At 38.6% G+C, this 26349-nt stretch overlaps 1 protein-coding gene across 1 annotated transcript; it reads right to left on the bottom strand.

The window, feature by feature from the left end:
• Nucleotides 1-2443: 2443 nt before the first annotated feature.
• NEUROD6 (neuronal differentiation 6) lies at nt 2444-5823 on the bottom strand. The gene is made up of 2 exons (XM_050325259.1): nt 5607-5823; nt 2444-4200 (listed from the first exon to the last, which is right to left on the bottom strand). The coding sequence occupies exon 2, from the start codon at nt 4177-4179 to the stop codon at nt 3166-3168; it is 1014 nt and encodes a 337-aa protein (XP_050181216.1). The 5' UTR covers nt 4180-4200; nt 5607-5823; the 3' UTR covers nt 2444-3165.
• Between the last annotated feature and the right edge of the window lie 20526 nt (nt 5824-26349).

Genomic DNA, 26349 nt, shown 5'->3' with positions numbered 1-26349 from the left:
TTTCTCACCTAATTTTTCTGGAGCAGTTGCTCTTTTACAGAGTTCTATCCTCAAGAAAGTGAAAGCAGTTAACAGGCGAACAAAACAGGCAGATATGAGCACCTTTGTTTTGCTGTATGAAAGGGGTTGAAATGAGACAAACCTCATAAAGTGGAGATTATGGATAAAGAAACACATTGGCTTTTATTCCTGTGATTTTAAAGGACCAGAACTTTCTCATTACTCAGATTTGTTCTCTAAAATAGGGCAAGTTCAAAGGCTTTTATAAATCATGCTTGGAACACCTTATGTTCTGTGACTGGCCATTGAAGAAGCAGAGTTTGTTGTATGCGTGAAAGAGAAGATATTTCAGAGAGCCTGTTCTCAAGGGAATCCCCTACTTCCATAGCCTCTAAATAATCCATATCCTACTGAAAGGAAATTTTGGAGGTTTTTTATGCCTTCTCAATATTTTTCTATTACTTGCTCCATTATTTATTCTAGAGTGACTTTCCAATTTACAGTGCCCTGAGCAAGTATGGTGCTTGCCTTGAGCTACCAGAGCAGGAATCTGACTGCAAACTGCCTCCCCATCTGTCACAGAGTGAGTGAGAAAGATCTGAACTGGCAGGGATATTTTTCCCCTTTCCCTTTGCTTCTGCTGCCAGATAGGAAAACAGGAATTGGCCCATGAGTTATCGACTAATATAGGGCCGCAGAGTTGGAGACCCCCAGACTGCAGAGCCTAAAGTCTGAGCACCCCTTGAGTGCCTGCTGAATGTATTGCAGCAAGTGTTTCCATCCGTTGGTACAGGACTTTATAGCTGCCTGCTCACATTACTTGCAGCTTATGCAAACACACCCTTCCCCAGTGCAGCAAGGCTGCTCTGAAGTGCTTGGTGAACTTTCAGCCTCCTGGAGGAGGCTTCTCTTAGTAAAGTTGGTTAGATGAGTTTGCTGCCACTGCTCAGTGCAAGGGCATCTGCTCCCTCTTCAAATAATCCCCTGTTTCTGGGCCCACTTGCTTATAGCTACTTGTTATATACTGGTATTTCTCAGTGTGCAGGAATCTATGCCCAGGACTGCGTGCTTTCTCCTCATTGACTGGCTTCTTCCCCCTTCTCTCTCCCATTACCTTTCCGTGCTTTTCTGAATATCAGATAATTCTGAATCACAGCAAAAGCAATCTATTTTATAATTTTCTCTGTTCCCAAGACCCTCCTACATTCAGTGCAAAACAACTGGGGATGCTCTTGAGCTGACAGTCATCACCATCACCTTTCATCCAAAGCATAAAACTGCTACTTGTACCTTCCATGGTTCCTGACCCTGGTCTTATCTAGAGGAGATGAATGTCAGACTGCTGTTGTCCTGAAGGAGCTGCAATGCTTGATGGAGCAGACTGTTTGCAACCAGTTTCGCTTGTGAAATTAGGTAAATTATCAGGAAAAATTGTCTTACGCCCTCTTTGTCAAACTGCACTCTCAAGTGAGGCTCTGAGACTGATGTCTCATGAACAAACTGTGACCCAGACTGTGATTCAGCCAGGGGTCTCTGACTTGCATGTTGAATTTGCACTTTTTATATTGCCTTTAAAAATTACTCACTCTTGGTTCACAGCAGAGTATTTTCGTTTGCCAGGTAGCTGCTATTTATCTGTTATAATAAAGAGATCTTGTTCACTCAGAGGTTTAAAGTTTGTTGGCCTTTAGGTCAACTTTTATTCTTTTTATTACTCATGAGCTTACAGGTAAATATCTCTGACTGGTTAGAAAATGACTGAGGCTCAACTAAGCTCAACCCTTTTAAGGTGTAAGGGACCCTGTAGCTGCTGAGCTAATATGGGTTGCAGGCGCATCTGTAGTTTACTGGTGCTGTTTATTAGTCAAGACTAAGTTTAGCAATGTCCAGGAAGTCCTCCTCTCTGCATTTCTTACACTTCTCCCTCTCCTGCCACTCTTCCATGAGCCGGAGCTGGAGGGGCAGCTAGTGTCCTGCTTATTGGCTCAGGGCCCCTTCCTGTGTGAAATCTGGCATTTCCCTGAGACATAAAGTTACCTTCTTCCTCTAACCAGTGTTTCATTTAGCACACAGCTACTTCTGTGATATTTTGGGTCTGCTTCTTGGCTAATACATCCTTCCGAAAATAGCACAAGGTTCACGCTGGTAATTTGTGAATTCCATCCCTGGACTTGAGCGCTATGGGGGTCCTGGGAATAAAGCTGTGTAGGTAAGACCAAAAGCAGCTGTATACTGTGAAATAATAAGTGTCAGACAAAATACAGTATTGCAGCTAATAGATGTATTTTAAAAGTGGAAACATCTATGTTTAATTGCATTTAAAGTACGTAGTGAGAAACCACAGTTATACATTTTTATAACAAATCTTTACATCTGAAGTCAGAATTATACAAAAAAAAGTGCTGATTATATATGATCAAAACAACTGAGGCAATTTTTTAACAACATCATCTAAATATTAGCATGTGGCCCTTGTCAGCAACACTCTAAAGTCAGGCTGAATAACGTCAGTGACAATTATTGTTTTTCTTTAACTTACCCAAAAACAACAACCCAAAACCTGTTTTGTTTGTTTGTTTGTTGGCCTTTTTTTTTGCATAGCTTTCAATATTGCTGCACTCTCACCTCTGCGTATTGCAAGCCCATATCAGTTCCAAGATAATTTCTTTAAAATTCTGAATATTTTTAATCCAGTTCCCCTCAAATACATTATATATATTTTCTTCCAATTATAAATACATATTTTTATTAATCTGATTTCAATAACATGCATTTGTATAATTACTGTACAATCAAAATAGACATTGACCTTACACAGTGTGTATGCTTTTATGCCAGTAATATTGTTCAGACACACTGCTCAACAAATCAAGCAAATAGGGAAATAAAAAGGAAGAAGGGAGGAAAATATAACCTAGGTGAGGAAATATAATCTCACGATGATTACAGACAAAAAAAAAAAAAAAAGAAAAAAAGGAAAAATACTGATCAGAAAAAGAGAAAGGGCTTATTAATACATAGAAAATCCCCACAATAGTTGAAACACACTTTAGGAACTAGTAAACATGTTAAATAGAACTGTGCCAATTACGCAGTGCCCAAGCATCTGCTTGCTCTTAATTAGATGGGGAGGTGAATGACCACTGTTTATTTTCATTTTCCTCATTAATTATGAAAAACCGCATTCAATTCATCTTGCATGGTGAGAGACTGGCTGCGCAGATGTAAGTCGTAAGGGAAGTGGCTCTCTGTAGGCAACCTGAACATCGAGCTCTGCCCAAGGGGACCCCTGGGTGGCACTGCACAGTAATGCATGCCGTAATTGTAATTTTTGCCATAGTCCAAGCTTTCTTCTTGCTTCAGGGAAAATATCCCATTATAGTTAATGGGGGGGGGACTTAAGGGACCTTCAAACTGTGGGCTGGCACACTCCGGGGAAGTGCTTTCATAGAAGGACTCATAAGCACTGCAGTAATTGTAAGGTTTCATGGACTTGGAGTTGTCTAGAGTCCCGTGCCCTGGGGGGGTGCCAAGCTCTGGGCTGTGGTAGGGGGGATAGAAGGTAGAGTAGGGCGTGCGGGTATGATGGGTGCCTTCACCCGCCTGGCCCATAAGGAAACTTCTGGCATTTAGCTGCAGGCATCCCGCCACCAAGTTTGTAGTTGGCTGGGACAGACCCTTGCACAAGTTTTGGACAAAGGTGAGCAGGTCGGGTCTCTTGCCAATTCGCAGGATTTCAGAAAGAGCCCAAATATAGTTCTTGGCTAGTCTTAACGTTTCTATTTTGGACAGTTTTTGTGTTTTAGAATAACAAGGGACCACTTTCCTTAAATTGTCCAGGGCATCGTTAAGGCCGTGCATGCGATTCCTCTCTCTAGCATTGGCTTCTTGTCGCCTGAATTTGATCCTTTCCATTCTTATCTTGCTTGTCTTTTTTTTCCGAAGGCCCCTTCGCCTAGGTAAGCCATTCTCATCCTCTTCTTCTCTCTCTTCCTCTTCCTCCTCTTTTTCTGTGTCTTCTCCAGGAGATCTTTTAATATTCTTTCCTCGGAGCACGATCTGCTTTGAAAAGCTTTCTGGGTTCTTCATTTGCTTTTGGTCATCACTTTCTCTTGAAAACTTTCTACACATCTGGGATTCTGGCATTACAACAGACTCATCAAATGGCAGTGTTAACATGGTTCTATAATCTTAAATCACCTGAAAGAATGCCAGTACAATGTTTAAATATTTCCATTTTTAAAGTTTCCCGACTCACACACACAGTCTCATGCACCTTTCTTGTGTCTGAGTATGCTCTCTCTGTATATGAGAGTGTGTGTATATAAATGCACAATCTATATTTCGTGCATAAAATGCCAGTTGCAAATGACTACTTTTGAAAACATAAAAGCTGTTAAGAATTCTGAAATCACTCAAAACATTGGACCTTTACAACTGTAAAGACACATTTCTCACAGATAAATATAGAGGAAATCAATATTTAAAATATACAATTAGCTCCCTGCTCATTTATTTTATTTTTAAACAACCCCTTCTAAATCTCACCATGATGGAATTCAAAGAAAAGCAAAACACGATAAAGCACTACAGAAATTTCATTAATCCAAATTCCCCTGTGTGGAAAAATTAGCAGAGCAAGTACAGCCTTAAAATTCAAAGTACCATATCTCTATCACCTGAGAGTTAGTATTTTAAAATCACTTTTTGACTGATATCTCAAAGTTGTGGGTTTTTTCCCTCCATGTTTCTTCCTTTATGTATCAAGATATTAAACTCCAGTAAGTTGCAGTGGGTGAGAAGAAAAAAATAATGGAACATCTCCCACGATCACTCAGCTTGTAACATAATGAAAAACAAAGCAGTTTCTTTAATGTTTTATATTAAATTCACATATTATTTCATATTAAGACAAAAATCAGAATTATCTAACCCTAAGTGTATTTGGATTAGAGTTAGGAAATAAAATCCCCCTGCCATTTCTTTTCCCTTTTCCAAGCAAAAATTCTAATTGATATTATCTGTTTAGTTATAATCAACTTATTTACTTTTTCTCTTTTTCTTTTCTCTTTTATTCTTTCTTCCCCATAAATTGGGGGGAGGGGGGGAGGTGAAAAAATTCCCTGCACGCTATAGCAGTGTTTATGTTCTGCGAGGCTCAGATGTCTTCCTCCAGCTCTTAGCTGACAGGAGCGGTCTGTAGATTCTGACTGCAATTCTGCACGTGTGCTCAGAATCCAGTCTGGAATGGAAAAATAATTTCCTTTTCCCAGTTACTTTGTTTTTTTTTGTTTGCAGTTTGGGAGCAGCAAAAGCTTGGATCCCATGGTCTTCAAAGAGACAAGCAAAGCAAATGCAGGGACTTTTTTTAATAGAAAAAAACTAAACAAAAACCCCAGTCAAAGACTTACTCTATCAGTATTTCTACACACTTGCAATATTACATAAAAGCAATGAAAGTTTGTAATTGTTTCAGAAGAATAAAATGTTAGGAGGAGTTATTAGACAGTAAATAGCATACACAAAATACAAGACAATGATACTGTATCTTTAAACACTTGCATGCACACCCAGCACCAACTGAAATATATCTTTATTTGTATTACCTTAGCTTTTTATTTCATTCAACAATCAGTTTTCATTTTTTGCCTTCCAAATCTTTTCAGTCTGAATGTCGCATCGTCTCCTGGAGTCTAGATCTGTGTATATCTGCACTATCTCATTGATCTCTAAAAAGTGACATTGATGCCAACTGCCAGAGCTGGTACCCATGCCATCTGCTAGTGACGTCACAGGGCAGAGAAAACCACGTGAGCCTTTCTCCTGGGACCTTCATTCTGCACTGATCATCTGGCATCCCTCTAAGTGGGTACCAGTATTCATGTATCAACACAGAAGGTTAGACTGATAGAAAAAAAAAAAAAAGAAAAGAAAAAAATCCGCACCAGCATTTCACATACAGTAGGTGCATTTCCACTGTAATTGCTTCATTTTAGCAGCCTAACTGCATGGGTAGAAATGCCAACATTTGGTACTATCCCTGCCTACAGGTACAGCTGCCCTGTGGTTGTTAATACAGTACTGTTTGTATGAGAAGTGCTGTCTTGTACTGATCTGAGTCCCTTCAGTGCACCTGGTACCCAGGGAGAAAAAAGAAAAGGCAAGAAAAGAAAGGCAGAAATGGGGAAGTAATGCTGGTGCTATAACGCATAGCACAGTCACAAAAAGTGGGTTTTTTTGTGATGCTGCTGGGAGTGATTTTTCAGCTGTGGGGACTTTTTGAGCGCAGCTTCTTGCCCCAGAGCACATGACAATGGGAGCAAATCTCTCACCGTCTATAAGAAATCCTTCCCTCACATCTCTTGGTGTTTTTTGACATTGCCGAAAGAAAATAAGCGTTTGCGGAAAACTGGATATACAGCATGAAGATTGGTGCCTTTTTTTCAGAAGCGTGTGGCAGAGCTCGCTGGTCCCTGTCCTGCCCTGGCACATTGCAATGTGACTGGGGTGCACCTGCTCACAGGTGTAACTTTGGATGCTTGAGGAGTTTGCCCCTCTGCCAAATTTTCTCTGTCTGCCCGGCCTTTTTGTGAATGCTTCCTCAAAATCTCTTTAGAAACTGAGTTATTCCCTTTGGAAACCTGCTTTTCCTCCTCCTAAAACTCTCCCCCTACTCTTCCATTTTCATCCCTGGCTGCTCCTTTCTTCATGCCCTTGTTTCTCCCGTCAGCCGCCTCTCCTGTACTCCCTGCTTTTCCTCCTTTAACCCTTTTGTCTCTTTCCACAGGCAAAACACTGTTAAATGAAGCTGCAAAAGACTCTTAGCTCAGCTTTGCCATGGAGCTTATGGCAAACTCTACTCCACCTTGCTGTGTTTGGGGTTTGTGTGGGGTTTTTTTAATTTATTTTAGAAGTGGAAATATCAAGAGAATTACAGGGGGAATGATTTGTCATCTTAGAAACATTTTTTTAAAGTTTGCTTTTATTGTTATCATGAATCACTGTTTTTTTGGGACTAAGTAATCTCTATTTTAAAATAATGAGTGGTGGAATATGCTTTTAGTATTAAAATAATCCCTGGCAGAGCTGCTATTGTTATGGGTCTATGTCAGCGTTTCCATTATAAATCCTGTTTTTGAAGGGTTCATCTCCTTTAATTCACATTGGGCCCAAGCTTGGCATTAATGTTCTCAGCCTCAATCCAATTTTTTTTTTTCCCCAGAAAGTTTCATTTAAATCTGTTTGGATTTTATTTTATTAGAAAGAGGAACAAAAAATAAGGCAGCAGCAGCAGAAAAACACGTGTGTGTGGAGAGTTGTTTTATACATCTACATGCATGTGATGTACAAAATGATAATGATTATAGAGACTTTCATTAAAAAAAAAAAAAAAAGTCTTCACCCCAAACCATGTTTATTTGTTTGTTTTTAAGAAGTGAGACGTATCAGATCACTCATTCTATACAGAGCGCTGGCTTTTTTTTTTTCCTTTTTTTTTCTTCTTTTTTTTTTAATTTTTATCTATTAAGGAAAATCTATTTGAAGTGACAAAGATGTTAAAACTTACGGGGAAAGTGTCCAAAAGGAGCAAGTCCTGTGCTATTCATAACATTTGCTTAATTTTATCACAAATATTGCAATCTCTGTAACAGACAAGAGGGAAGAATCCCATTATTCTAAATAGGAATTTATGTATTAAGAATTATATTCTGAAAGGTCCTAACCTAAATATGAAAAGTCCTGAGTATCCAAACCCCATTTCAATACATACTAAAAATACTTTGAGAATTTGAAGGAAAGGTTGACATTGTAGTGGTCCTATGTTAAGGGAAGTACCAACAAAATTTTCAATTGTATCAACCAGCCTCCAAAACACATTTTTACAAAAATATTGTCTCCATCATTTTTTCTTATTGAAGTACTTGGTTATTTTTTTAAAACTGCTCAAATGCATTTCTGAATGGCTTTCATGCTGCTAATAAACCCCAAAATGAATTAGTTTCTGTTGAAGGATTCCCTCTGTAGTAGTAACATTACATTTTTGCAGATTCATAATCCATCATTTGACCTTTTTAATATTTTCAAATAAATAGTGGAGAAACAAAATAGCTGAGATATCAAGGTTTAAAAAGCCTCTACTCTGCATGCATAATAACTTTTCATAAGGATTTTACTACGCATTTTGTATTATGGATCCATGATATGCAAATGTGTACTGCTGTTAATATGCATTCACAGCATACCCGATAACTGCTGCTTTACTGTCTACTGTGAATGCGTTTTAAGAATAATACACAAAATACAGTAAAATGCACTCTATAGAATGGGTGCACAGCACCCAATATGTTACTGAATGCTTATTGCAAATTTTTTCCTGTGCCCAGACTGTATCGTTTTGTATTAAAAGTGAATATATTTCAAATGCAATATTATTATAGTACATTTAACACAACCAAATGTTAATAGATTCATTGAAATAATATTGAGTCATTAATAGATTCACTGAAATAATACTGAGTTCAAAGGACTGCACAGTCTCCATGGTGCATCAGGGGTGCTGACCCAAAGTGCGCTGCAATCAGTGGGATTCTTTCAAGTAACTTCAATATGCTATCATCAGAACCCCTGTGAATGTCTCTACACTTTTTCTTTTTTCTCTTTTTTTTTCTTTTTAAAATTTTTTTTACATTTTTTCATCATTCTCTCCCACCCTCTTCTAACTGGCCCATATCATCCTGTTTTGCTGAAACAGGAAAACTGCATCAAATTAAGGAACTCAGGAACATTTTGAAGTGTGGTAGTCTTGGTTGTTCACTGGGAGCAATGGGACTTCATGGGCATCAGCAAACTGTTTGGAAGGAGAAGTTAGCTGAATCTTTTTCTTTTCAGCTTTCAAATGTATGCACCGGACATCACTGCATCTTAGTCATAGTGACAGTCCTGTGATGCCAGACTTCCTCTCCCACACTCATGATCTGATGTGAGTTTGCCTTCCTTTCATAGCACCCATATGCACAGCCCAAACATCTGGTTAGCTGCTGCCTTGGGAGCAAGACTAGCAGAAAATGTATGTCTAGTGCATCCTAAATTGCAAAGCTAGACCACAAGGGGCAAATAGATGGGTTACAGTGAGGAAAACAGTGGCTCCAGTTTGCTGCTGAGTATAATGCTCAGGAGGAGGTGAGAATACCTGTTTGGCAGGTTTGTGTGTGTGTGTGGTTTTGGGATTTTCATTTGGGTTTTCTTTGTTTTGGTGTTTTCTTGTGTGTGTATGTGTGTGTGGTTTATTTATTTACATTGTTTTGGGTTTTTTTTTGTTTTGTTTTACAAAGAGGATGGTATCTTGGGCAGGGACTCTGGTCTGCAAATCCCAGTGAGTATCAGACTGGTCCGAACTGGGACTTTCTGGTAAGGCAGGACTGTGCTCCTACAAAAGGAACTGTTGGGAGAAAAAGAACAGATCAGTGTGCCACATGCATGTAGCATGCCAGCTGCCTATCCTGTGTGCAGCTAGCACACCATGGGACTGAAGTGATGTGTGTCCCTCCCTGCCTGGGAAGACCCAGCTTTCTTCTGCCTCTGTGTGCCCAGTATGCTGCCGTAGACCATGGACTGCTTTATGAGGGGAACTTGCCATTTCCATCAGCACAACTCAGATGAACTTCTTGTTTTTATGAAATAATTTTAAGTGTGGAGCAGGATGACTCAGGCTTATTATAATGGAAATATATGCTCCCTTTGGTTTGCTTTTTATTATCTGAATTTATAACCCTCCTTGCACAGGGCTCTTCCTGAGATTCTGGTCTGATGAAGATAACTAAATTTTCATTCAAAAAGTAGAAAAGCTGTGCAATCAGGTATACCAACCTGTTAACGAACTATGACCTCCCTTACGTTTTGAAATATGTGTTACACTTTTGACTGCTCCTAGCATCCATAATTGCCAAATAGCATCTGCAACATGTAATGATGTATGTACTTAAAAACCTTACTGAAGATCTTTCCTGAAGATATTTCCTGAAAAGAAAGGTAACATGGGGTAAAAAAAAAAAAAGGCAAAATAAACAAACCTAAGCTAGTGCCAAAATGAAATGTTTATCTTCATAACACTGCTATGAAGCAGGGAAATGCTACTTTCTAAGAGGAAAAGGGAGGCATAAGGATCTTACAGCACCAATCCTGAACTTTTCCCACTGACTCAAAATGCTCAATGCAAGTATTAGGAGTAATCAAAAGCCCAATGTCTATTTGATAAACACTCCAGAAATTATTTTTCAAAAGGAGATTAAATGAAGAGTACAGTTAGTGAATCATCTCGCCTTCTTGCTTCTTGCACTGATTTCAAGACAGTGGGAGATGGACTTTGGAGGATCTTGACCATCCCATTTTGGGTCAGACACAAACTTTGTCACAGCTGATTGTGGGAGCTGGGTTATTTGAGATCTTTTACCCACAGGATCAATTTTCCTCTGATAGTCCTGGAGATTTGGTGGTGGAATTAAACTGCAAATAGAACAGGACTTTATAAAACTGTTTTCTGGATTCAATCCCCAAGCTTCTGAGAAAGCTTTCATCTCAGCTGTAAAATTATGCTGGATACAGATAGGACTGTAACAATATTTTCCCCAAATCATTTTGGAAAACTGATATTTAAAAAACAATTTTTTCAGTGATGAATGAAAAATTCTATTACTTCTAGCTGCAGTTCTACTTTTAGAGTAACTGATGTTTCTTGTCTTTATAAAAACCCATTTCAATGTGTTTTTCAACAAATTTGCTGGACAGGTAGACACACTGATATTGTAAGATGTAAATTTCTTAGATTCTTAGCCAAACATAGAGGAGAACTAAGAAGAAATCGATGGTTCCCATCTATTCAAGTATACAATTAAAAAAAATAGAGCTCAAGAGGGGATTTTGCTTACATCTGCATAGTGTTTTTTATAAGATATGTGGACACCTTCTCAGAAATAGCGTTGTCTAAACACTCAGTCAAGTTTGCCAAAATCAAATGAAGTTGTGATCTGCTGTAAGGAGAGGTGAGGTTATCATGTACTCAAATACCATACGAAGTAAACAGTAGTCTCTGTAATTACCATGTCTTACGTCTAAGTAAACTTCAAGAAGTTGTGTAAACCCCAGAGCTTGCCAGCTTCCTTGTCCACCAGTCATGAAAATCAGTGCTTCATGCCCCTGTCTGAATACACGGTGTTGGTTTTGAAGGTAACTATGCCAAGTGGTCTCACCTTACAGGATGTGCAAATCTTTTGGCAGCCTGGAGTTTTCATTTCAGTCCTTTGGCTGGTTGAGGACTGGTTTGAAGCTCCAAATAGTTCAAAAGAACTATGGCCAGAATGCACTTAGAACTTTGGCAAAAGGCCTTCCTTTCTGGCCACATTCCCTTTCCTAAGAAGAAAGTGTGGATTGCTGAGCCCGAATCCTGCTTGTGTTTCCCCTCTGTTATGCTAGTTGCTGTATTAGATTTCTACCTGTCTCATGTGACCTTACTGGAAGTCTGTCTTTTTAAGCTCTTGAAGTACTAGGAAAAGTTCAGACAGGGCATAGTTTGCAAAATGCTGAAACTATCAGCGGTCAGCAGAAACTGCACTGAATATGGATATATTTTTGCAAGTTAGGAATCTTTGTGGTTTTTTTTTTGTTTGTTTTTTTTTTTTTTTTTTTTGGTTTTGGTGTTTTTTTGTTTTGTTTTTTTCCAAGGAATTGTTTGTAGTGTAAACCAGTATGTATCTGATGTATCTGGCCTTATTTTGGTTTCTTTCTGATCATCTTTAATTAATTTTCTATTTTTGGAGAAATATTTCTTGCACTTCAGTTCTTATTACTGCAGTGTTAGTAGGAGAGAAAAAAAAGTGCACTTTACAAGGTGTTCAAAGGCACGTATTCTGAAGAATAGTATGTTCAGGGCTTCATTCTTGTATTCAGGAATTTTATGCATGACTTAGGTTGAAATTTAAAGTGCACTTTTTTCGTAGAGAGACATGCTGGCTTCTGCATTCTTCATTTGGACCTGTAAGACATCTTGCTATGTAATTCCATCTAGGTAAAATTTATCTCAAAAGGGTACTTTGCTATGAATGTTGAAGACAGCTGATGTCAGCAGATGGTAACTGGAACAGTGTGAATAGTGGCAGTGCTGTAGTGATGTGGTGAGGCAATGGAGGAAATACACTTGGCGTTACAGCATGGGGCCAAATCCTGAGAGATTCAGAGTTCCTGCGCTATGTCTTGAAAGCTGGGTGTTGGAAGAGTGAAATCTCTGAGGCTCAGGTTGGTGAGGTTTGGAGTAAATATTGCCTTCCCTTCAGTTTTTTATTAATTTGATTACTGTGACAGAAGCTAACATTAATGAGTTTTTTTGCAGAGACTCTGTGCAAATGCTCTTACACCCGTAGAAATAGAAATCTTGATTATGAAGAAGATATTTGCAGTTTGACCTTGTAGCATAAAGTGGCAAAAAAAGCCAAACCAAAAAAACGCAGAAAAATATTTTCTCTCAGAAGATTGTGTATATTTATTGGCATAAAATTTTGTGTAGTAAGTGCACTACAGTGAAATTTCTTTCTGAGAACAGGATATTTAGGAAAACTAATATCTTGAAGTAATTTCAATGGGATTCAAAAGGATGCTTCTTTGGAAAATCATATAATACATAAAATCAAAACCAGAGGAATTTCTTTTTAAAATGATTGATATGAAACAAATATTTACTGAAAATTTTACATCATAGAACACATTTCTTTTCTTCACTTTTGTTTCATATTGAAAGGAAAGAAAATTTGGAAAAATGATCTTTCTTCAAACAAAAGAATGTCTCAGTTTGCCTAATGTACTAAAATCCGTATAGCACCTGAGTTAAATCAGTATTTCCAAAAGGCAAACCTCTTTCAGCCATGTATTGCGGATTTGCAGTTTTCACTTTTTAAATCCATTTCTCTATCATTTACAATGTCCTGTAATTCAGAGGGTCTATCCTTCTTATTTAACTACCATTTCTAAATATTTCTACATGCTCCCCAAATATGTTTTGGTTTTTTTTTTTTTTAAATTATCAGCAATTCTCTGAAGTAGCAGTTCAAGCTCCCTTATATCCTCAATTCCATTTTACCAAAGACAACACAAAAAAGATAGACTTTCTTAAAAAGTTTAATGTTCTTAATTAGTAGAATTGTCAAACTAATTAGAATACCAATTAGAATTTGCAGGGATATCATTAATTTAGAAGTGCTGTGGTCTAGTGTTAACCGCCATTAAAACTTACAGTTTGTGAAAGAGAGGGAGCAAGGAGATGACACACAAGCTCCCTCCCTTCCCATTTTAAATGTTAAGGGTCCATAATGTTCCATGCTGTCAATGTGTACTTACGGACTGTTTAATCCATGGAGACACTGATGAAAAGTTAATAATTGTTAATGCGCAAAATAAGCATTATGGAATAGAAACTATTAAAATGGCAAAATCCCATCTGTGGCTGGAAAAAATACTCAGAGCACCAAGGACTTCTTACTGAGTTGTGCAAGAGAAATCCATTTTTACTTTCAGGATTTGTGAAAGTTACTTTGCACTTCTTACAACACATGGCAAATAAATATCTTACAGCACTGTATGAACTGAAATTAAGCTTCAGTGCCTGCTGGTTCATTGAGTGTTTAATGGAAGAGCTATCTCTCAAGTTCCCATAGTGAGTCTGGATCTAACCCACACACACCTGTGCTCTTCCTATCGACCTAATTCTACATTCTAAGTGATGAGACAATCATTGATTGAAACAATTTTCTTTTTCAACTTCAAAGGAAAATAACAAAACTTCTATTCAAACTATATACTTAAAACATATGTTCCTGACTGCAAGCATAAGGGAACAGTTCCCAGAGGTGGATGCTGTGAACATTACTGTGAATTCCATGCACATTGCTACCACATGCACATAACCAAATTTATATCTGCAAGTGATTATATCTGCAAGTGATTAGGAAACAAAGGGTGGTCAGGCAGATAGAGAAGCATGTGAGAGCCTGGTGTGTCCAAGTCCCAAGTACAAATATAATGTTTTTATTTCCTAGGCACAAATGTATTTTCCACTTTTGTGTTTTGGTTTTTTTTTCCCAGGTGGGCTGATTGCCTTCTGAAATATCTTACCGGAGGGGGATTGAGGCAAAAGTAATGCTACTGATGACTGGTTTTCTGGGGCAATGCTGGTGTGAGCTAGAAGTGGATAGACTGAGGGCAGAGCAGAAAAAGAAAAGGTCAGTGACACTGCTGCCTATGAATGTTCTATAGGCAATGCAGCACAGAATAAACATTTTGCTGTTCCTCTGCAGCCCAGTCCAGCTTGCTTTATTTACAGCACAGCTAGTTCACAGTCTGATAAATTCCATCCAGACTCAACTGTTCTTCCTCTTCTATTCCAGAGAAACTGAATAATTAATTTTCACGTAAATCAGATGTTTAAATTGTAGTGTATGGTCAAAAAACCTGTGTCTTGGTAAATTCTTGTGTGCTAATGCTTTATTTAAGGTTTGTTTACATAAAGCTAGAGTCAAATATGACAAATGTATCTTTGTTCTTATAGAAGAAAAGGTGAATGTATGTGCTTTATCTAGGAAAAGTGATTTAAGGAACAGCTACAGACTTAACCTTCATAGTTCCTATTGTGTTACTGCATAAAGATAAATTTGACCCTGGATAAGTAAAATGCTGAAAAACAAAAATTAATTTAGGTACAGTAAAGTAAATTAACTGATGAAAAAAATATTTAACTAAAAGATAGTATTTTTATTCAGTTTTTCACTAAGTGAACTAGGTAGGGAATGTTAAAGAAACATACAAACCCATTTTACTCTCTGCTCTTTACAGTAGGGGCTAATTCAAAGGAAAATTAAAAATTAGCAGTTAATTAACAACAACTACCCCAAACCACTTCTCAAAAAAAACCCCTTTTCAAACCTGTGAGAATCCTCCCAAAACAGTAGCTGAGTTTTTCGATGGGTTTTTGTTTTGGTTTTGGTGTGTTTGGTTTTTTTTTTTAGAGGTTTTTATTGACCATGGGTCTTTCATCTAGTTAGTTAGTTAGTTAGTTAGTTAGTTGTTTGTCAGCTCAACTCAAGGCTTTGCTTTTGAGATGCCTAAACACTATAGGCGATGTGGTTGAGCCAACATGAGACCATTGGGACTTTTAAAATCCCATCAAAAGTTCACTCCAAATCTGTCATTCCTATTTTCAGTGAGATTTTTTCCAATTAAGGAATGAAAGTAGATTCCTGTAATCTTAGGCTGTTGCAACCTTGTGCTCTCAGCTACATATTTAACACCATAGCTTCAGGTCTTTGCCACCTAATCTCACAGAGTCCAATGTATTATTATTTCCATTTTGCCCAAGGAGACATAAGCATCCACGGTTATTCCAGGAACAACAATAAGGGTAGGGGCTTTTCACTGAGCTCAGGTCCAGGTGGAATTTGCTTGGCACCAGCACTATGTTAGATGGGCAATGAATAACAACCTTGCATGTACACGTGAAGCTTGGCAAGGACTCACATACCCTCAGTAGCTGCCAGACTGAGAGCCAACTGTCTAAGCTTGCTTTTAGAGAAGGGGAAGAGGAGGCAACAGGTTCTCCTGGAGTGTCTAAACTATGTTCAATGAATCACCTTCTGCTACTTTCCACTAACTCTGAGTGCATCCAAGACAACCTGCTTAGAACAGCCAACTTTTTGGTGGTTGATGTTAAATTGAAGTCCACTGTCAGTCTTTGAAGGGTCAGGACTAGAGCTGGTTGGAGATCCTCTGCCAGAATAATTTCCTCATGATAAAGATGTTCTCACAAATCAGATTTTCTTGGGTATGTTTCATCATTAATGAAATCTATTGACTGTCTTCTCAGAAAATCAAAACCATTCCTTTGTGTGGTCAAAAATCCCAACAGGAACAATCTGTTCATTGAGCTGTTTCAAACTATATATTTCTCTAGTCATTTGAACACCAATGTGTCCTGTCCTAGGAGACACATTGGTTCAATGGAGCTGTGGCATGGAGCACAGTTCTTTTTCATAGCTTTTGTTCTGTGGCCACAACACATTTTCTAGGGCACAGTGATACCCTGCCTCTGAATGACCATCCTGCTTTATCACAATATGTAGCCAAGGCAGAAAGCTGGTCTTGAAGGGGATGCTTGCTCCTGAGGAAAACTCCAACAATACTTGGTGGTGTTGGAGAAATAAGTATTTCTCTGTTTTAAGTGTCTGGCAATGATCTGTTTTTCCCTCCTTTGTACATCAAAATGAAAAAAATTCAGCTTCTGAAATTTAAATGCAATTTTTCGGTTGAAAATACTGCAACATTTCATCATGGCTGGGATTGAAAACAAACATGGAAATTTTTTGGTAACCCATTGGAAGAATTCTCTAATTTTGGTTTCTCTTTAACTATTTCAAGGTTCCTTGCAGCCTCAACTTCATTTTAACCTGTTACATTGCAGGCTCAGTGTTTCTGCCTCAGTGCAGTATAATGAGCAAAGGAATTTGAAATACAGTAAAAGAGAGGAAGCCAGACCTTTTTATCTCCTGTAGGGTTGTGGTGGTTTAGTTTCACTTTTCTGACCTGCACTAGTGGAGGTCCCCATCACTGAAGCACTGACCTGCTTCACACCTTGATTTGCATTAGAGATGCTTGTTGCTGCTGCTTTGGGCAGCTGTAGCCACAGTGTCCCAGCCCTGGGATCCCCCTGTTACTCAGGAATATCTCAGTATTCCCCTGGCTGGCCTCAAGTCTGGTTCGTTGTGCAGATGCCCTCTCTGAGCTGAAGTGACAGTACTGCATCAATATGGGATCAGAGAGGAAAGCAGCACTCTGCTCCTGTAAGAAAGATGAGTAGCAGTCTCAGTTTGATTCACTGGATATCTCACCACTTGGGTGAAAAGGGATGCTTATACTTGGAGTACCTGAAGGCTGTGGACATGGAGCTTCAGTATAGACAAATGATTTTCCCATTTTACTGCTATTTCCACAGTCATTATTTTTGGTTTTTGCTTAGGTGGTTGCATTTACCATACTTACTTATTCTACTGTTTGCCTTTAGGGCTTCTCTGTGCCTTTTCTCCACCATTAGTCTGTTCTCCTTTTTTTCCTCCAGTGATTTTATATGCAATCTTAATTTTAATCTAGACTGATAGTTGTCCTCTTGTCCGTTGTAAATTCAATTGTTTCTAAAGAGATAAACAATATTAATTAATTTGTTTGATGCAGAAGTCCTTGTGTATTACACCACCGCTATTGCTTGATCACTTGAGTGATCAAGTTTTCCTTATCCGTTTTTCATTCCCCTTTTATTCTAGCCTATAAAGAATTAGAAAAGAAACTAAATAAAATTCCAAGAGCCATTCATAGTTCACAGCTGAGAACATAGTATTTTTTTCTGTTTGTTTAGATCTAAAATTGTTTTTATCTCTTATTTATTTTCTGTCAATAGCCTTTGATAAATAGAGACCCCGAAAGTCTATACATGAGGGTTAAAAAGAGACTACCTTTGTTAAGTCTCACCCCGCTGTCTATAATTTGCTGAATTCTGTGAGCCCTGAAGCATGAACCAAAAGCATTATTATAATTAATTATGGTAACTGATATGCATATCAATTCCTTTTTGCAAACATACATTTTGGAAATCTCCTTCTAGTGGCAGTGAGCTCTCTAACCTAAGTGCATATTGAGCACAGTCCATTTAGGATGTTTAATTTTGTGGGTTTTTTTCTGTTCAAAACTCTTAATGTGTATGAGCAAATCAATCACATCTTAGCTCTAGCAGAATAGAAATGGTTTAGCTGTCCTTTTGCCTTCTCTTCCATCACTGAGTCTTTTATTCCTCAGTTTAGAATGAATAGGACTTGTTCAAAATGCATCACAATCCTTGATGAATTTTTGGCAACCGTTGCTGTATTGCCATAAGGCTTCCTAGTTCTGTGCCCTTCCTCCAGACATTACTGAGTCAGTGCGCAACTGAGAATAAGGCTGCAATTAGGCTCAGTGGCGTGGTACATGTTCTGTTGTACTGAGGTGACCCATCCTTCACTCAGCAAGGGAGGGAGAGTGATTTTTAACCCTTAAAGAAAAAGATAGTGGAAAGTGGTGCCCCAACAGTCCACCTGTGGAAAGCATTCACTTGGAAGCAGCAGAGCGATTGGAGGCAGGCGAGGTCCTCCACCAGAGCAGGGCAAAGGAAAGGAGCATCATGATAGTACTTGTTCATGCTTTGTTTATGTTAATTTTTTTAAAAAATAGAATACTAATAAATAATGAAAAGAATATATCAAAATGCTCACTGAACTCAATAGCAAGTACACTGGTTTACTTGCCAACAAAAAAACAAAAGTGAAAATGTTAACATGTGAATGATGCTTTCTGTATGAAGAGGTGCCATGTTCCAAGCGTAAGTGCAAACTAAACCCTCATTTGTGTGAATAGCTAATTGCAAGGGTGAAAACACTGTCAATCTGAACACTCATCTAGGTTTCATCTTGGATACCAAATGGGTCTTACTGTTCTATATGTTAAGAAAGATCTTAATTTCACAGCCCTGACAAGAGAATGAATATCATCTAGAAGTAACTGAAAGGGCATAAACATAGACTATCATGATGGAATTTTTATTAGCATCACTTTTTTTCTGACTATATGTAAGTATTCTGAACACAATAAAAAAAAAAGACAAAGAAAAAAAGATATTTTTGTTCACACCTACTGCAATTTGCAAAATATACATGTTCTTGTTGAAGCTTTCTAATTAAAGCTAATCCATCAAAAGATCTATTGGCTTCATCAAATATCTTAAGTTATATCTCATGTCTCAGTGCAATTACAATTTAAACGTAACTCTTTAAAGTGCACTACAGACAATCAAAACAAAATTCTATTACCATCTCATATCTATCCATTAAGAAGCACCTGTCAAGTTTTGTTAAAATCTTTACATATTAATCTCTGAAACCTTGTCGGGTTTAAAAAAACAAACAAACAAACAAAAATCCTAACAAAAACACACACTCCTCCTTCCAAAAAAAACCCCAAAACAACATCCAACAACAAAAAAAGTAGAAGCAGTTTTCTTTTTTAAATATCAGGCAAACTCTCAGTAGGTGGAAAGGTCTGCACTCTCTAACAAACAGTGTGACTCCAGGATCCTAAAGACCTAGAAAGATCAAGAGTTATTTGCTTTTAAATAAATATTTTAATTATAGCAAGCAAAAATGGGGACTTTTTGTAAAATAATTTTTATCTTTGGCTGTTTCTTAAGCTGCTCTTTCTATTTAAGTAGTTTTAGTTTTTTAATTTTTCCTTAGTTTCCCAAAGCCTAAATCACAGGACTTCAAGTTATCAGTTTAACAGTATTTTATCCCAGTATTTGGATTGGAAAGCACAATAAATAAAAAGAAGTATCCTGAAGTATCCTAGGGTTTCAGACTGTGAGAAAAATATGCAGCTCAACTCGTGGTTAAACCTAGAATGATAAAGGCCCTTAGAATTTCATTACCTGTAAGCCTCATTTATTGTTTCATTTTAAACCAAATAATTTAAAGCATAAAGCAAAACTTTTTCTTTTTCTTTTTCTTTTTTTTTTTTTTTTAATTGTGTAACACTTTTTATATGTGAGATGTCTGAATCTCTGAGATACTAGAAGTATTCTGTTGACTTTTATAGCATCTTTGACTGGTTTCCAGTCTATCTCTGTAAGGGGCAGATTAACTCAAGATACATTCAAACTCTCTAGAAAATGCTCTGTAGATGTTTCACATTTATGGAAACAATAGTGTGTAACAGTGAAAAGTAAGCAAATGAAGGATGAAGATACCTGAGAGCTGTGGGAGACTTCTAGTTAGCCTGAACTTGTGTGAGATAAGAGGGTGCACTTTGCTTAATGCCTTTCTAAACCTGCTGGGAGAGTGTCTTTGGCTCCTAGGATGCCTGTGATGAGCTACACACCGTAGCATTGCTGGTAGCTGGAGTAGCTTTATATGTTGAGGAGTCTCAGTGACTCTTTTTCCACAGCCAGGTGCTGTTGAGTCTGTTATGCTGTAATGTTTTTTTTCCCATTATAAAAGAAAGAAGTTGTAGAATAAGCCTGCCACCTGGCACACTGACCATCCCAGCCTGATGGGCTTTGGTACCTAAGCCTCCATAAGTGGGATTCCCTGCATGCCATTGCTGCAGCATTAAGTCAGTACAGGGAATGCACTGAACCTTCCAGATGTTGTTGTGGGGAAGAAAGACTGCAGATCGTCTGAGACTGGACAAAACACTAGTGGAAGGGCAGTGCAGTGACCTTCCCTGTTCCTAGGATGTGCTGGGAAGTGAGGATTGCAAGGTAGAGATTCCCCATGTGGGGAATTAAAAGTTCCCTATTGAAATGGATCAGAGACAAAGTAAAATTCAAGACCAGGGAAGGGCTCTGCAAGCAGTGTTCTTCTTCAGCTACTTTTCATTTTCCCTGAACAACCCATTCAAATGTGAAATAAAGTGTATACATTACTATAATGATGGTTTTAGCAAATCCATCTTCCTGGGATTTGAGTGCAAGCCTTAGCAGAACATTCAGGTAGAGCAAAGTGAATGTTTTTCTCCAGATTATCTTTCATGTGTGTATAAACAGCATTTGCTGCAAAATGTATCATCTACAGAGCTCAGTCACAGACTGCAGCACAGCAAACTAGCTTGTCCTGCAGCTCATAATATGATAATTAAATTGCTAACAGGAACCTTAGTGATGGCATTTGCTGGAGATGTGAAAGACTTCTTATGATCGTACCTTTCTGTAAGGAACCCATCAGCAGAGTCAGAGCTGTCAGAACTGTGGGGTTTTATATATTTTCTTCAATGAGTACATTAAATTTTGATGTGGAGTGAAATGGGACAGGACGTGTTTCCTTTCCACTGCACAATGATTTATTACCCCAAAAAGACCGCAGAACTAATTAGCAGAGTAATTAATTAATATAAATTTGCATATTTGCATTTGCAATTAGTGCAGCCAACTGATTAGTCTGAAAATGGGAAGTTTGTCTCATTAGATGTTAGTGTTTGCTGGACCGGAAAGTGGCTGCCAGATGAGGCAAAAAAGCATAGAATAAGCAAGACCGTATGCGTGTGCGCACACAAGCTCATCATGTCTTTTGTTAGGAGAGCGGAGTGCAAATATGTAGTTTAAGATACTAAGACTGCTGGGTTTAATTTTTTTTTTTTTCTTTTCCTTTTTCTTTTTAATGACTTTCTGGGGGCTGTTTTTTCCCTTAATTTACTTCCTGCAATGAGTACTGCAACCAGGAAATCCGTTGATGGTTCTGAACAGTCAGATCTTTAAGGGAGTGCAGTTGCTGCAGATTTCCTGATATAGGTGCTGAAGGGAAGATGTAAGGAACCTCCTAGCTGTGTGATTGATGGGACAGGGATATTTTCCATCTTACAAGTTACATCCTCTAATCAATTGCTAATGCTGAGAGGTCAAACTCAGTAGAGCCCATAAAAGCCTGGTATAAGTGATTAGCTTTCCAGGTTACTGTGCTATTGTCTTTTGCTCCTTGGACACCCTTGTGAATATGCCTCTTTATACACATCTAAACAGTCCCTCTGCTCTGCATACCTGAACTTGGTATGACTAGCCAGCTATTGTCCCAGGTTTTAGTGAGGTTTGAGAGAGCATTGAAGAAGGTGTGTCTGTCTCTCAGGTAATACCAGATGCCAAAATAAATATCTGTAGGCTGATTACCAGTGCTCCTCTCAGGGTGTCAGAGCAGAGCTAGTTTTTATATGGGTCAGTGGAGGAAGGCCTGGTACCTCTTTGGGGTACTTTGCTCTCTTTCAACTGGAGGAAATCTTCAATCTTTCCCCAGTGAGACTGATTGTCTCCTCTTCAAGATTATTGGGAATGGAGGAAGAGCAGAGGCTAGCCTGTAGGCTCACTGGATCCTTATTCAGAAGTTTGGACTGGATTTCAGCCATTTGGTGCCACTTTGACATTTTTGCGGCTGTTGTGGTAGATTGAAATGAATATTGTCCAACACAGTGGAATTCAGGTTTCCCTAGCTCCTCTGCTACATTATAGCAAGGTCACTTTGTTTCTTCATCTCTATTTTTTTTCTCTTTTTTTCTACTAAGCTTAGAAATTTAACTAGGGGTGTTATAGCTGTGGTATAGCTGCAGTTATACTTTCAATAAAGTATATTTCTATACTGTTCCAGGAGTGAGCTTAAGATAATATACACTTTACAGATACAAACTCTGTCTCCTCTAGTATACCTTCGTTAGTTTGTAAAATCTAAGCACAAACTGGACCTAAGTCAACAAAAATATCTGAAGATAAACGTTTTACAGTCATTCTTTAATGAGAATATTTTTCAAAAATTCTGTCATAATTGGATCATAAAAAATTAGGAGAAAATATGAGCAAAAATAAAATTTGTCATGCATTAATGTCATCTCAGGCAAAAATCAAGCAATTTGTATAATCAAATAATCAAACTTACTTTCACCAAAGTTATTATGCTTGAAATATAACCGTATTTTCAAACACATTCAGGACCGATAGAGGCAAATCTGCTGCTTTCAATGTCCCATTCCCATTGAGTTCTTTATCTGCACCCTTTCTCAATCTTTAAAAGTCTAGCCCCAGTAGGAGTAATTTTGGACATGGATGCATGTATGTATACGAGGCAGCCCTGGCCTGGGAGTATAACACGTAGTACACACTTGTAGTTGGTAAGGCATATTACTGAGACTCAGCACCCCATGCACCATCCTCCTAGCAGGTTAGGATTGCTTGATACCCCATCAGCCTGGAGTGCAGGCAGGTGCAGGCTCTGTCTTCAAGCTCCCAAGACACTGAGCTGGTCTTTGTTTTAATTTACAGGCAGCTGTGAATTTGCTTTTGAATCTAGATTGAAGCATCATCTTCCTTTATTTGCAGCTTTGTGTTCTGATACTGTTTCCAATTCTGACCATCAAAACTGCTAAAAGAAAGTAATGTTCTGGCCATTTAGGGAGATTCTTTTCACCCTTACTGCTCACTCCACCAGAATGCTGACTCAACAGCTGAGAAGCTTTTCACCTTCTTCCTAAACTCCCCCATGCAAAATAGCAAAACATTCTGTTTTCATGTGGTACAAGTATTTCATTTCACCTCTATTGAAGAGTTGCATTTTGATAAGGCTGTTTGAGTCCAACCACAAAGTAAATCATTTCCCAGAAGCATGATGCATAAGCAAACCGAAGAGTACAGGGTGTACAGTGCCTGCAGTTGGAGAGCACCCCCAAAGAGACTCAAGCAGAACCATGACACAGCACTCTTCTTGGCTGTAGTACATTACAGAGAGAATTATAACAATGCAGCTAGTTTCCTAGGTCTAATTAGCTGCATAGGGCCAAAGGAAAACATGTGATGTTCAGCTTTGAATAAACTGATAACTGGGGGAAAAGTAATCTCTATTCATGACACAAAATGGGCATGGGCAAAAGCCAGCTTCCATTTGGACTCTAAGATTGCCTGCATCACTATGACTAATGAAATATGGAGGTCTTCCACCCTAGCTGTTGATGAAATACAGATTGAATGTAGATACAACGAGAAAGATCAGAATCTCTCTATTCTATGTGTTTGACATGCTGGCAAATCAGTCCGGAGACAGAAAATGGTTTCACCTCATGAAAAACTTTATACCTGTGCAATCTATTTCATAGCAGAGGCAAGTAAAATAGAACTTTTCTAACAGCTAGTAGTTTTTGTGCCTGCAAACATGGGCAAAACTTGAAAATGCAAAAATAAGTCACCTCTCACAGTTCTGGTACTGGCAGCTCAGGTATTTCTGCAGCCACTTCCATAAGCAAGGTACAAAGAGGTACAGAAACCTCAGTGTTTAACAAAAGATTATGATTTAAAGTAGCCAAACCTCCAAAATGGGTACAAAGAGGAAGAAAATGACAGTTCTGTACTTACCATGGAGGATATAAGCTCCCTATGCTATAACCTATATTTTGTCAGGACCTTGCAGCATATTCTGAATATAACCTGCCCATTCTGGGCGAGACAGGTTAGACTGGAAGAAGAGATGAGCAACCACATCATTTGGTAGGAAACACCTGATGCCCTGTTATCAGCATACAAGATTTCCTGGGGAAAGCGTGCACAGTGCACGACGGTGGACAGGAGGTGAAAACATACATGAGAGTGTAGACATAAGTGACTGAGGCAAGAGGGAAGACCACTGCTCAGCCAAAATTCAGAAGCATAAACTAAACCTCAATCAGAGCAGAATGTAAATAACTGCATAGCAAATTAAGGACTTCAGGCACCACAAATGAAGTGAATACCATAAAACGACCTCCCCTAAGAAATTGAAAGCCATGGGCTGGGTGACTGCTTATCAATTAATATTGGGTACCAAGAACAGCAGAGATCACAGGGCCTCCATAACAAAGGCAGGGTGGGGCAGCAATCTGAAACATGAAGGATGTTGTTGCCCTGGGGAAGAAATAAAATACTTCATGATAACAAGGGAAGTCCTACCACAAGGAAGTGTTGAAGAAGCAGCAGTTGGAACAGCAGTAGTGCAATAAACAGCTCACAGTGAAAGGACTCAAAGTACATATGTCAACACAGCATATCCATCTGATATTCAGATGGAAAAAAAAATTATTCTTGTTGTTTTCCCTGGGTGCCAGGAGCTTAACCACCACATATGTAGCCATGTTCTTCCCACTGAAACAGATCAGAGGCCCCCAGAGTTCATTTATGACAAACCCCAGTGTCTGCATGTCCAAGACTTCATTACATTGCTTCTAAGCTGTTAAAGTGCTTCTTGAAAAGCACAGTACAAGCCTTTTAGAAACAATTCCTTTAAAAGATTTTTCTTGACTGCAATTTTGTTGGTCAGCATGTTGCAAAGTGGAAGAAAGAATGAAAAGAGCAGGTGTGGGTGGTGTAGCAGCATTTACCAGGAAAGAAATATAAAGGGATGATTTAATCAGTCATTTGAAAGAAGAAATCACATCAAAAGGGTCTGTATAAGAGTGAGTTCCTTTTGCTTCAGAGTGAAAATGAAGTGAATTGTGAAACCTTTGAGCATGTGAGTTGGACCTAGGAAACTGAAGCAGCAACTGATCTCCTCTGACACAGAGGACAAACTATCTGATGATCAGTGATGACAACAGAATTCTTTTGAGGCCACTTCACAAAATGAAAGGCCATTACATAGCGTATTACCACCACAGTAATCCCAGCAAACAGAGAAGAAATTTTGCCTGAAGAAGATTTTGGAGGAAGAGTGTCTGATGCATCAACAACTATGGCATCCCAGGGGTGGCTAACCCCAGGTGACTGAAGGGGAGCCAGATCATTTCCTCACACAGCTGAGTGACTTCTACATACCTGATGAGATTTTCCTTTGACTCCAGCTATGAAGGTGTTGCCCATTTTTGTGGCCCAGTGCTGGAAAGCTCAGCAAATTATACAACTTCCTGGCTGGAGAAAGGCAAAGGAAATCCTCCTATGACTAAAGGCTGTAAGGTGTAAGAAAACCTCCTTTCTAAGAGAGGAAAACCCTACTGCACAGTATTAGGCAGATATTGTAGTCACCCAGGTGAAATACAAAACATTCTGTTAGGAAAAGTAGTTATTAAAGTGAAGCTTCAGGCTCCATGGAATTGCTAATAATAATGCAACTGCTTCTGATACTGAAAACTCAGGCTGCAATGCAGAAACTGCAAGTGGGATTGTTAGCAGCAATCACAAAAACCCATCAAGAAGAGGAAAGAGAGAACATGACTATAACCCCTGTAATCATGATCCGTCAATGAGACTACTAAGTGTATATTCTATGACCCAACTTTCTGCAACTGCCAAAATATAGTTTCATCTTCCAAAGTACCATCTATAGTCAGTGAAGAGAGAGAGAGAAGCTTTTTTAGACAGCAGTTCTGGTCACTTGCAGCAGGGTCCTTGACTGCCCTTCTCTGACAGTGCCTATTTCCCCTTGCTGATCATGGAGAGACCTTGGGAGTTCAGTTCTGTGGTGGGTGCTCTGTCGAAAACTACCACATGGCAGGTATTGTGACAAGTTTTTGCAAAGATGTGACCGTATCTTTGCATTCAGAAAGTTATTCTGCCCAGGGAGGTGGTGGATTCTCCGTCCCTGGAGGTTTTTAAGATGAGACTGAATGTGGCACTTCATGCCATAGTCTAGTAACAACAGTGGTAGTGGATCAAGGGTTGGACTTGACAATCTCAGAGGTCCATTACAACCCAGCTGATTCTGTGATTCTGTGATAATACTTGCTCCAGACACTGGAGAAATT

The sequence above is a fragment of the Myiozetetes cayanensis genome, unplaced genomic scaffold (genome assembly GCF_022539395.1).
Source record: "Myiozetetes cayanensis isolate MyiCay16 unplaced genomic scaffold, myiCay2020 scf1, whole genome shotgun sequence".
In the NCBI taxonomy this organism is placed as follows: Eukaryota; Metazoa; Chordata; class Aves; order Passeriformes; family Tyrannidae; genus Myiozetetes; species Myiozetetes cayanensis.
This window is presented reverse-complemented; position numbering and strand designations above follow the sequence as displayed.

Excerpts from the sequence above, each read along its gene's own strand:
- NEUROD6 (XM_050325259.1), bottom strand. The coding sequence starts at position 4,179 with ATGTTAACACTGCCATTTGATGAGTCTGTTGTAATGCCAGAATCCCAG.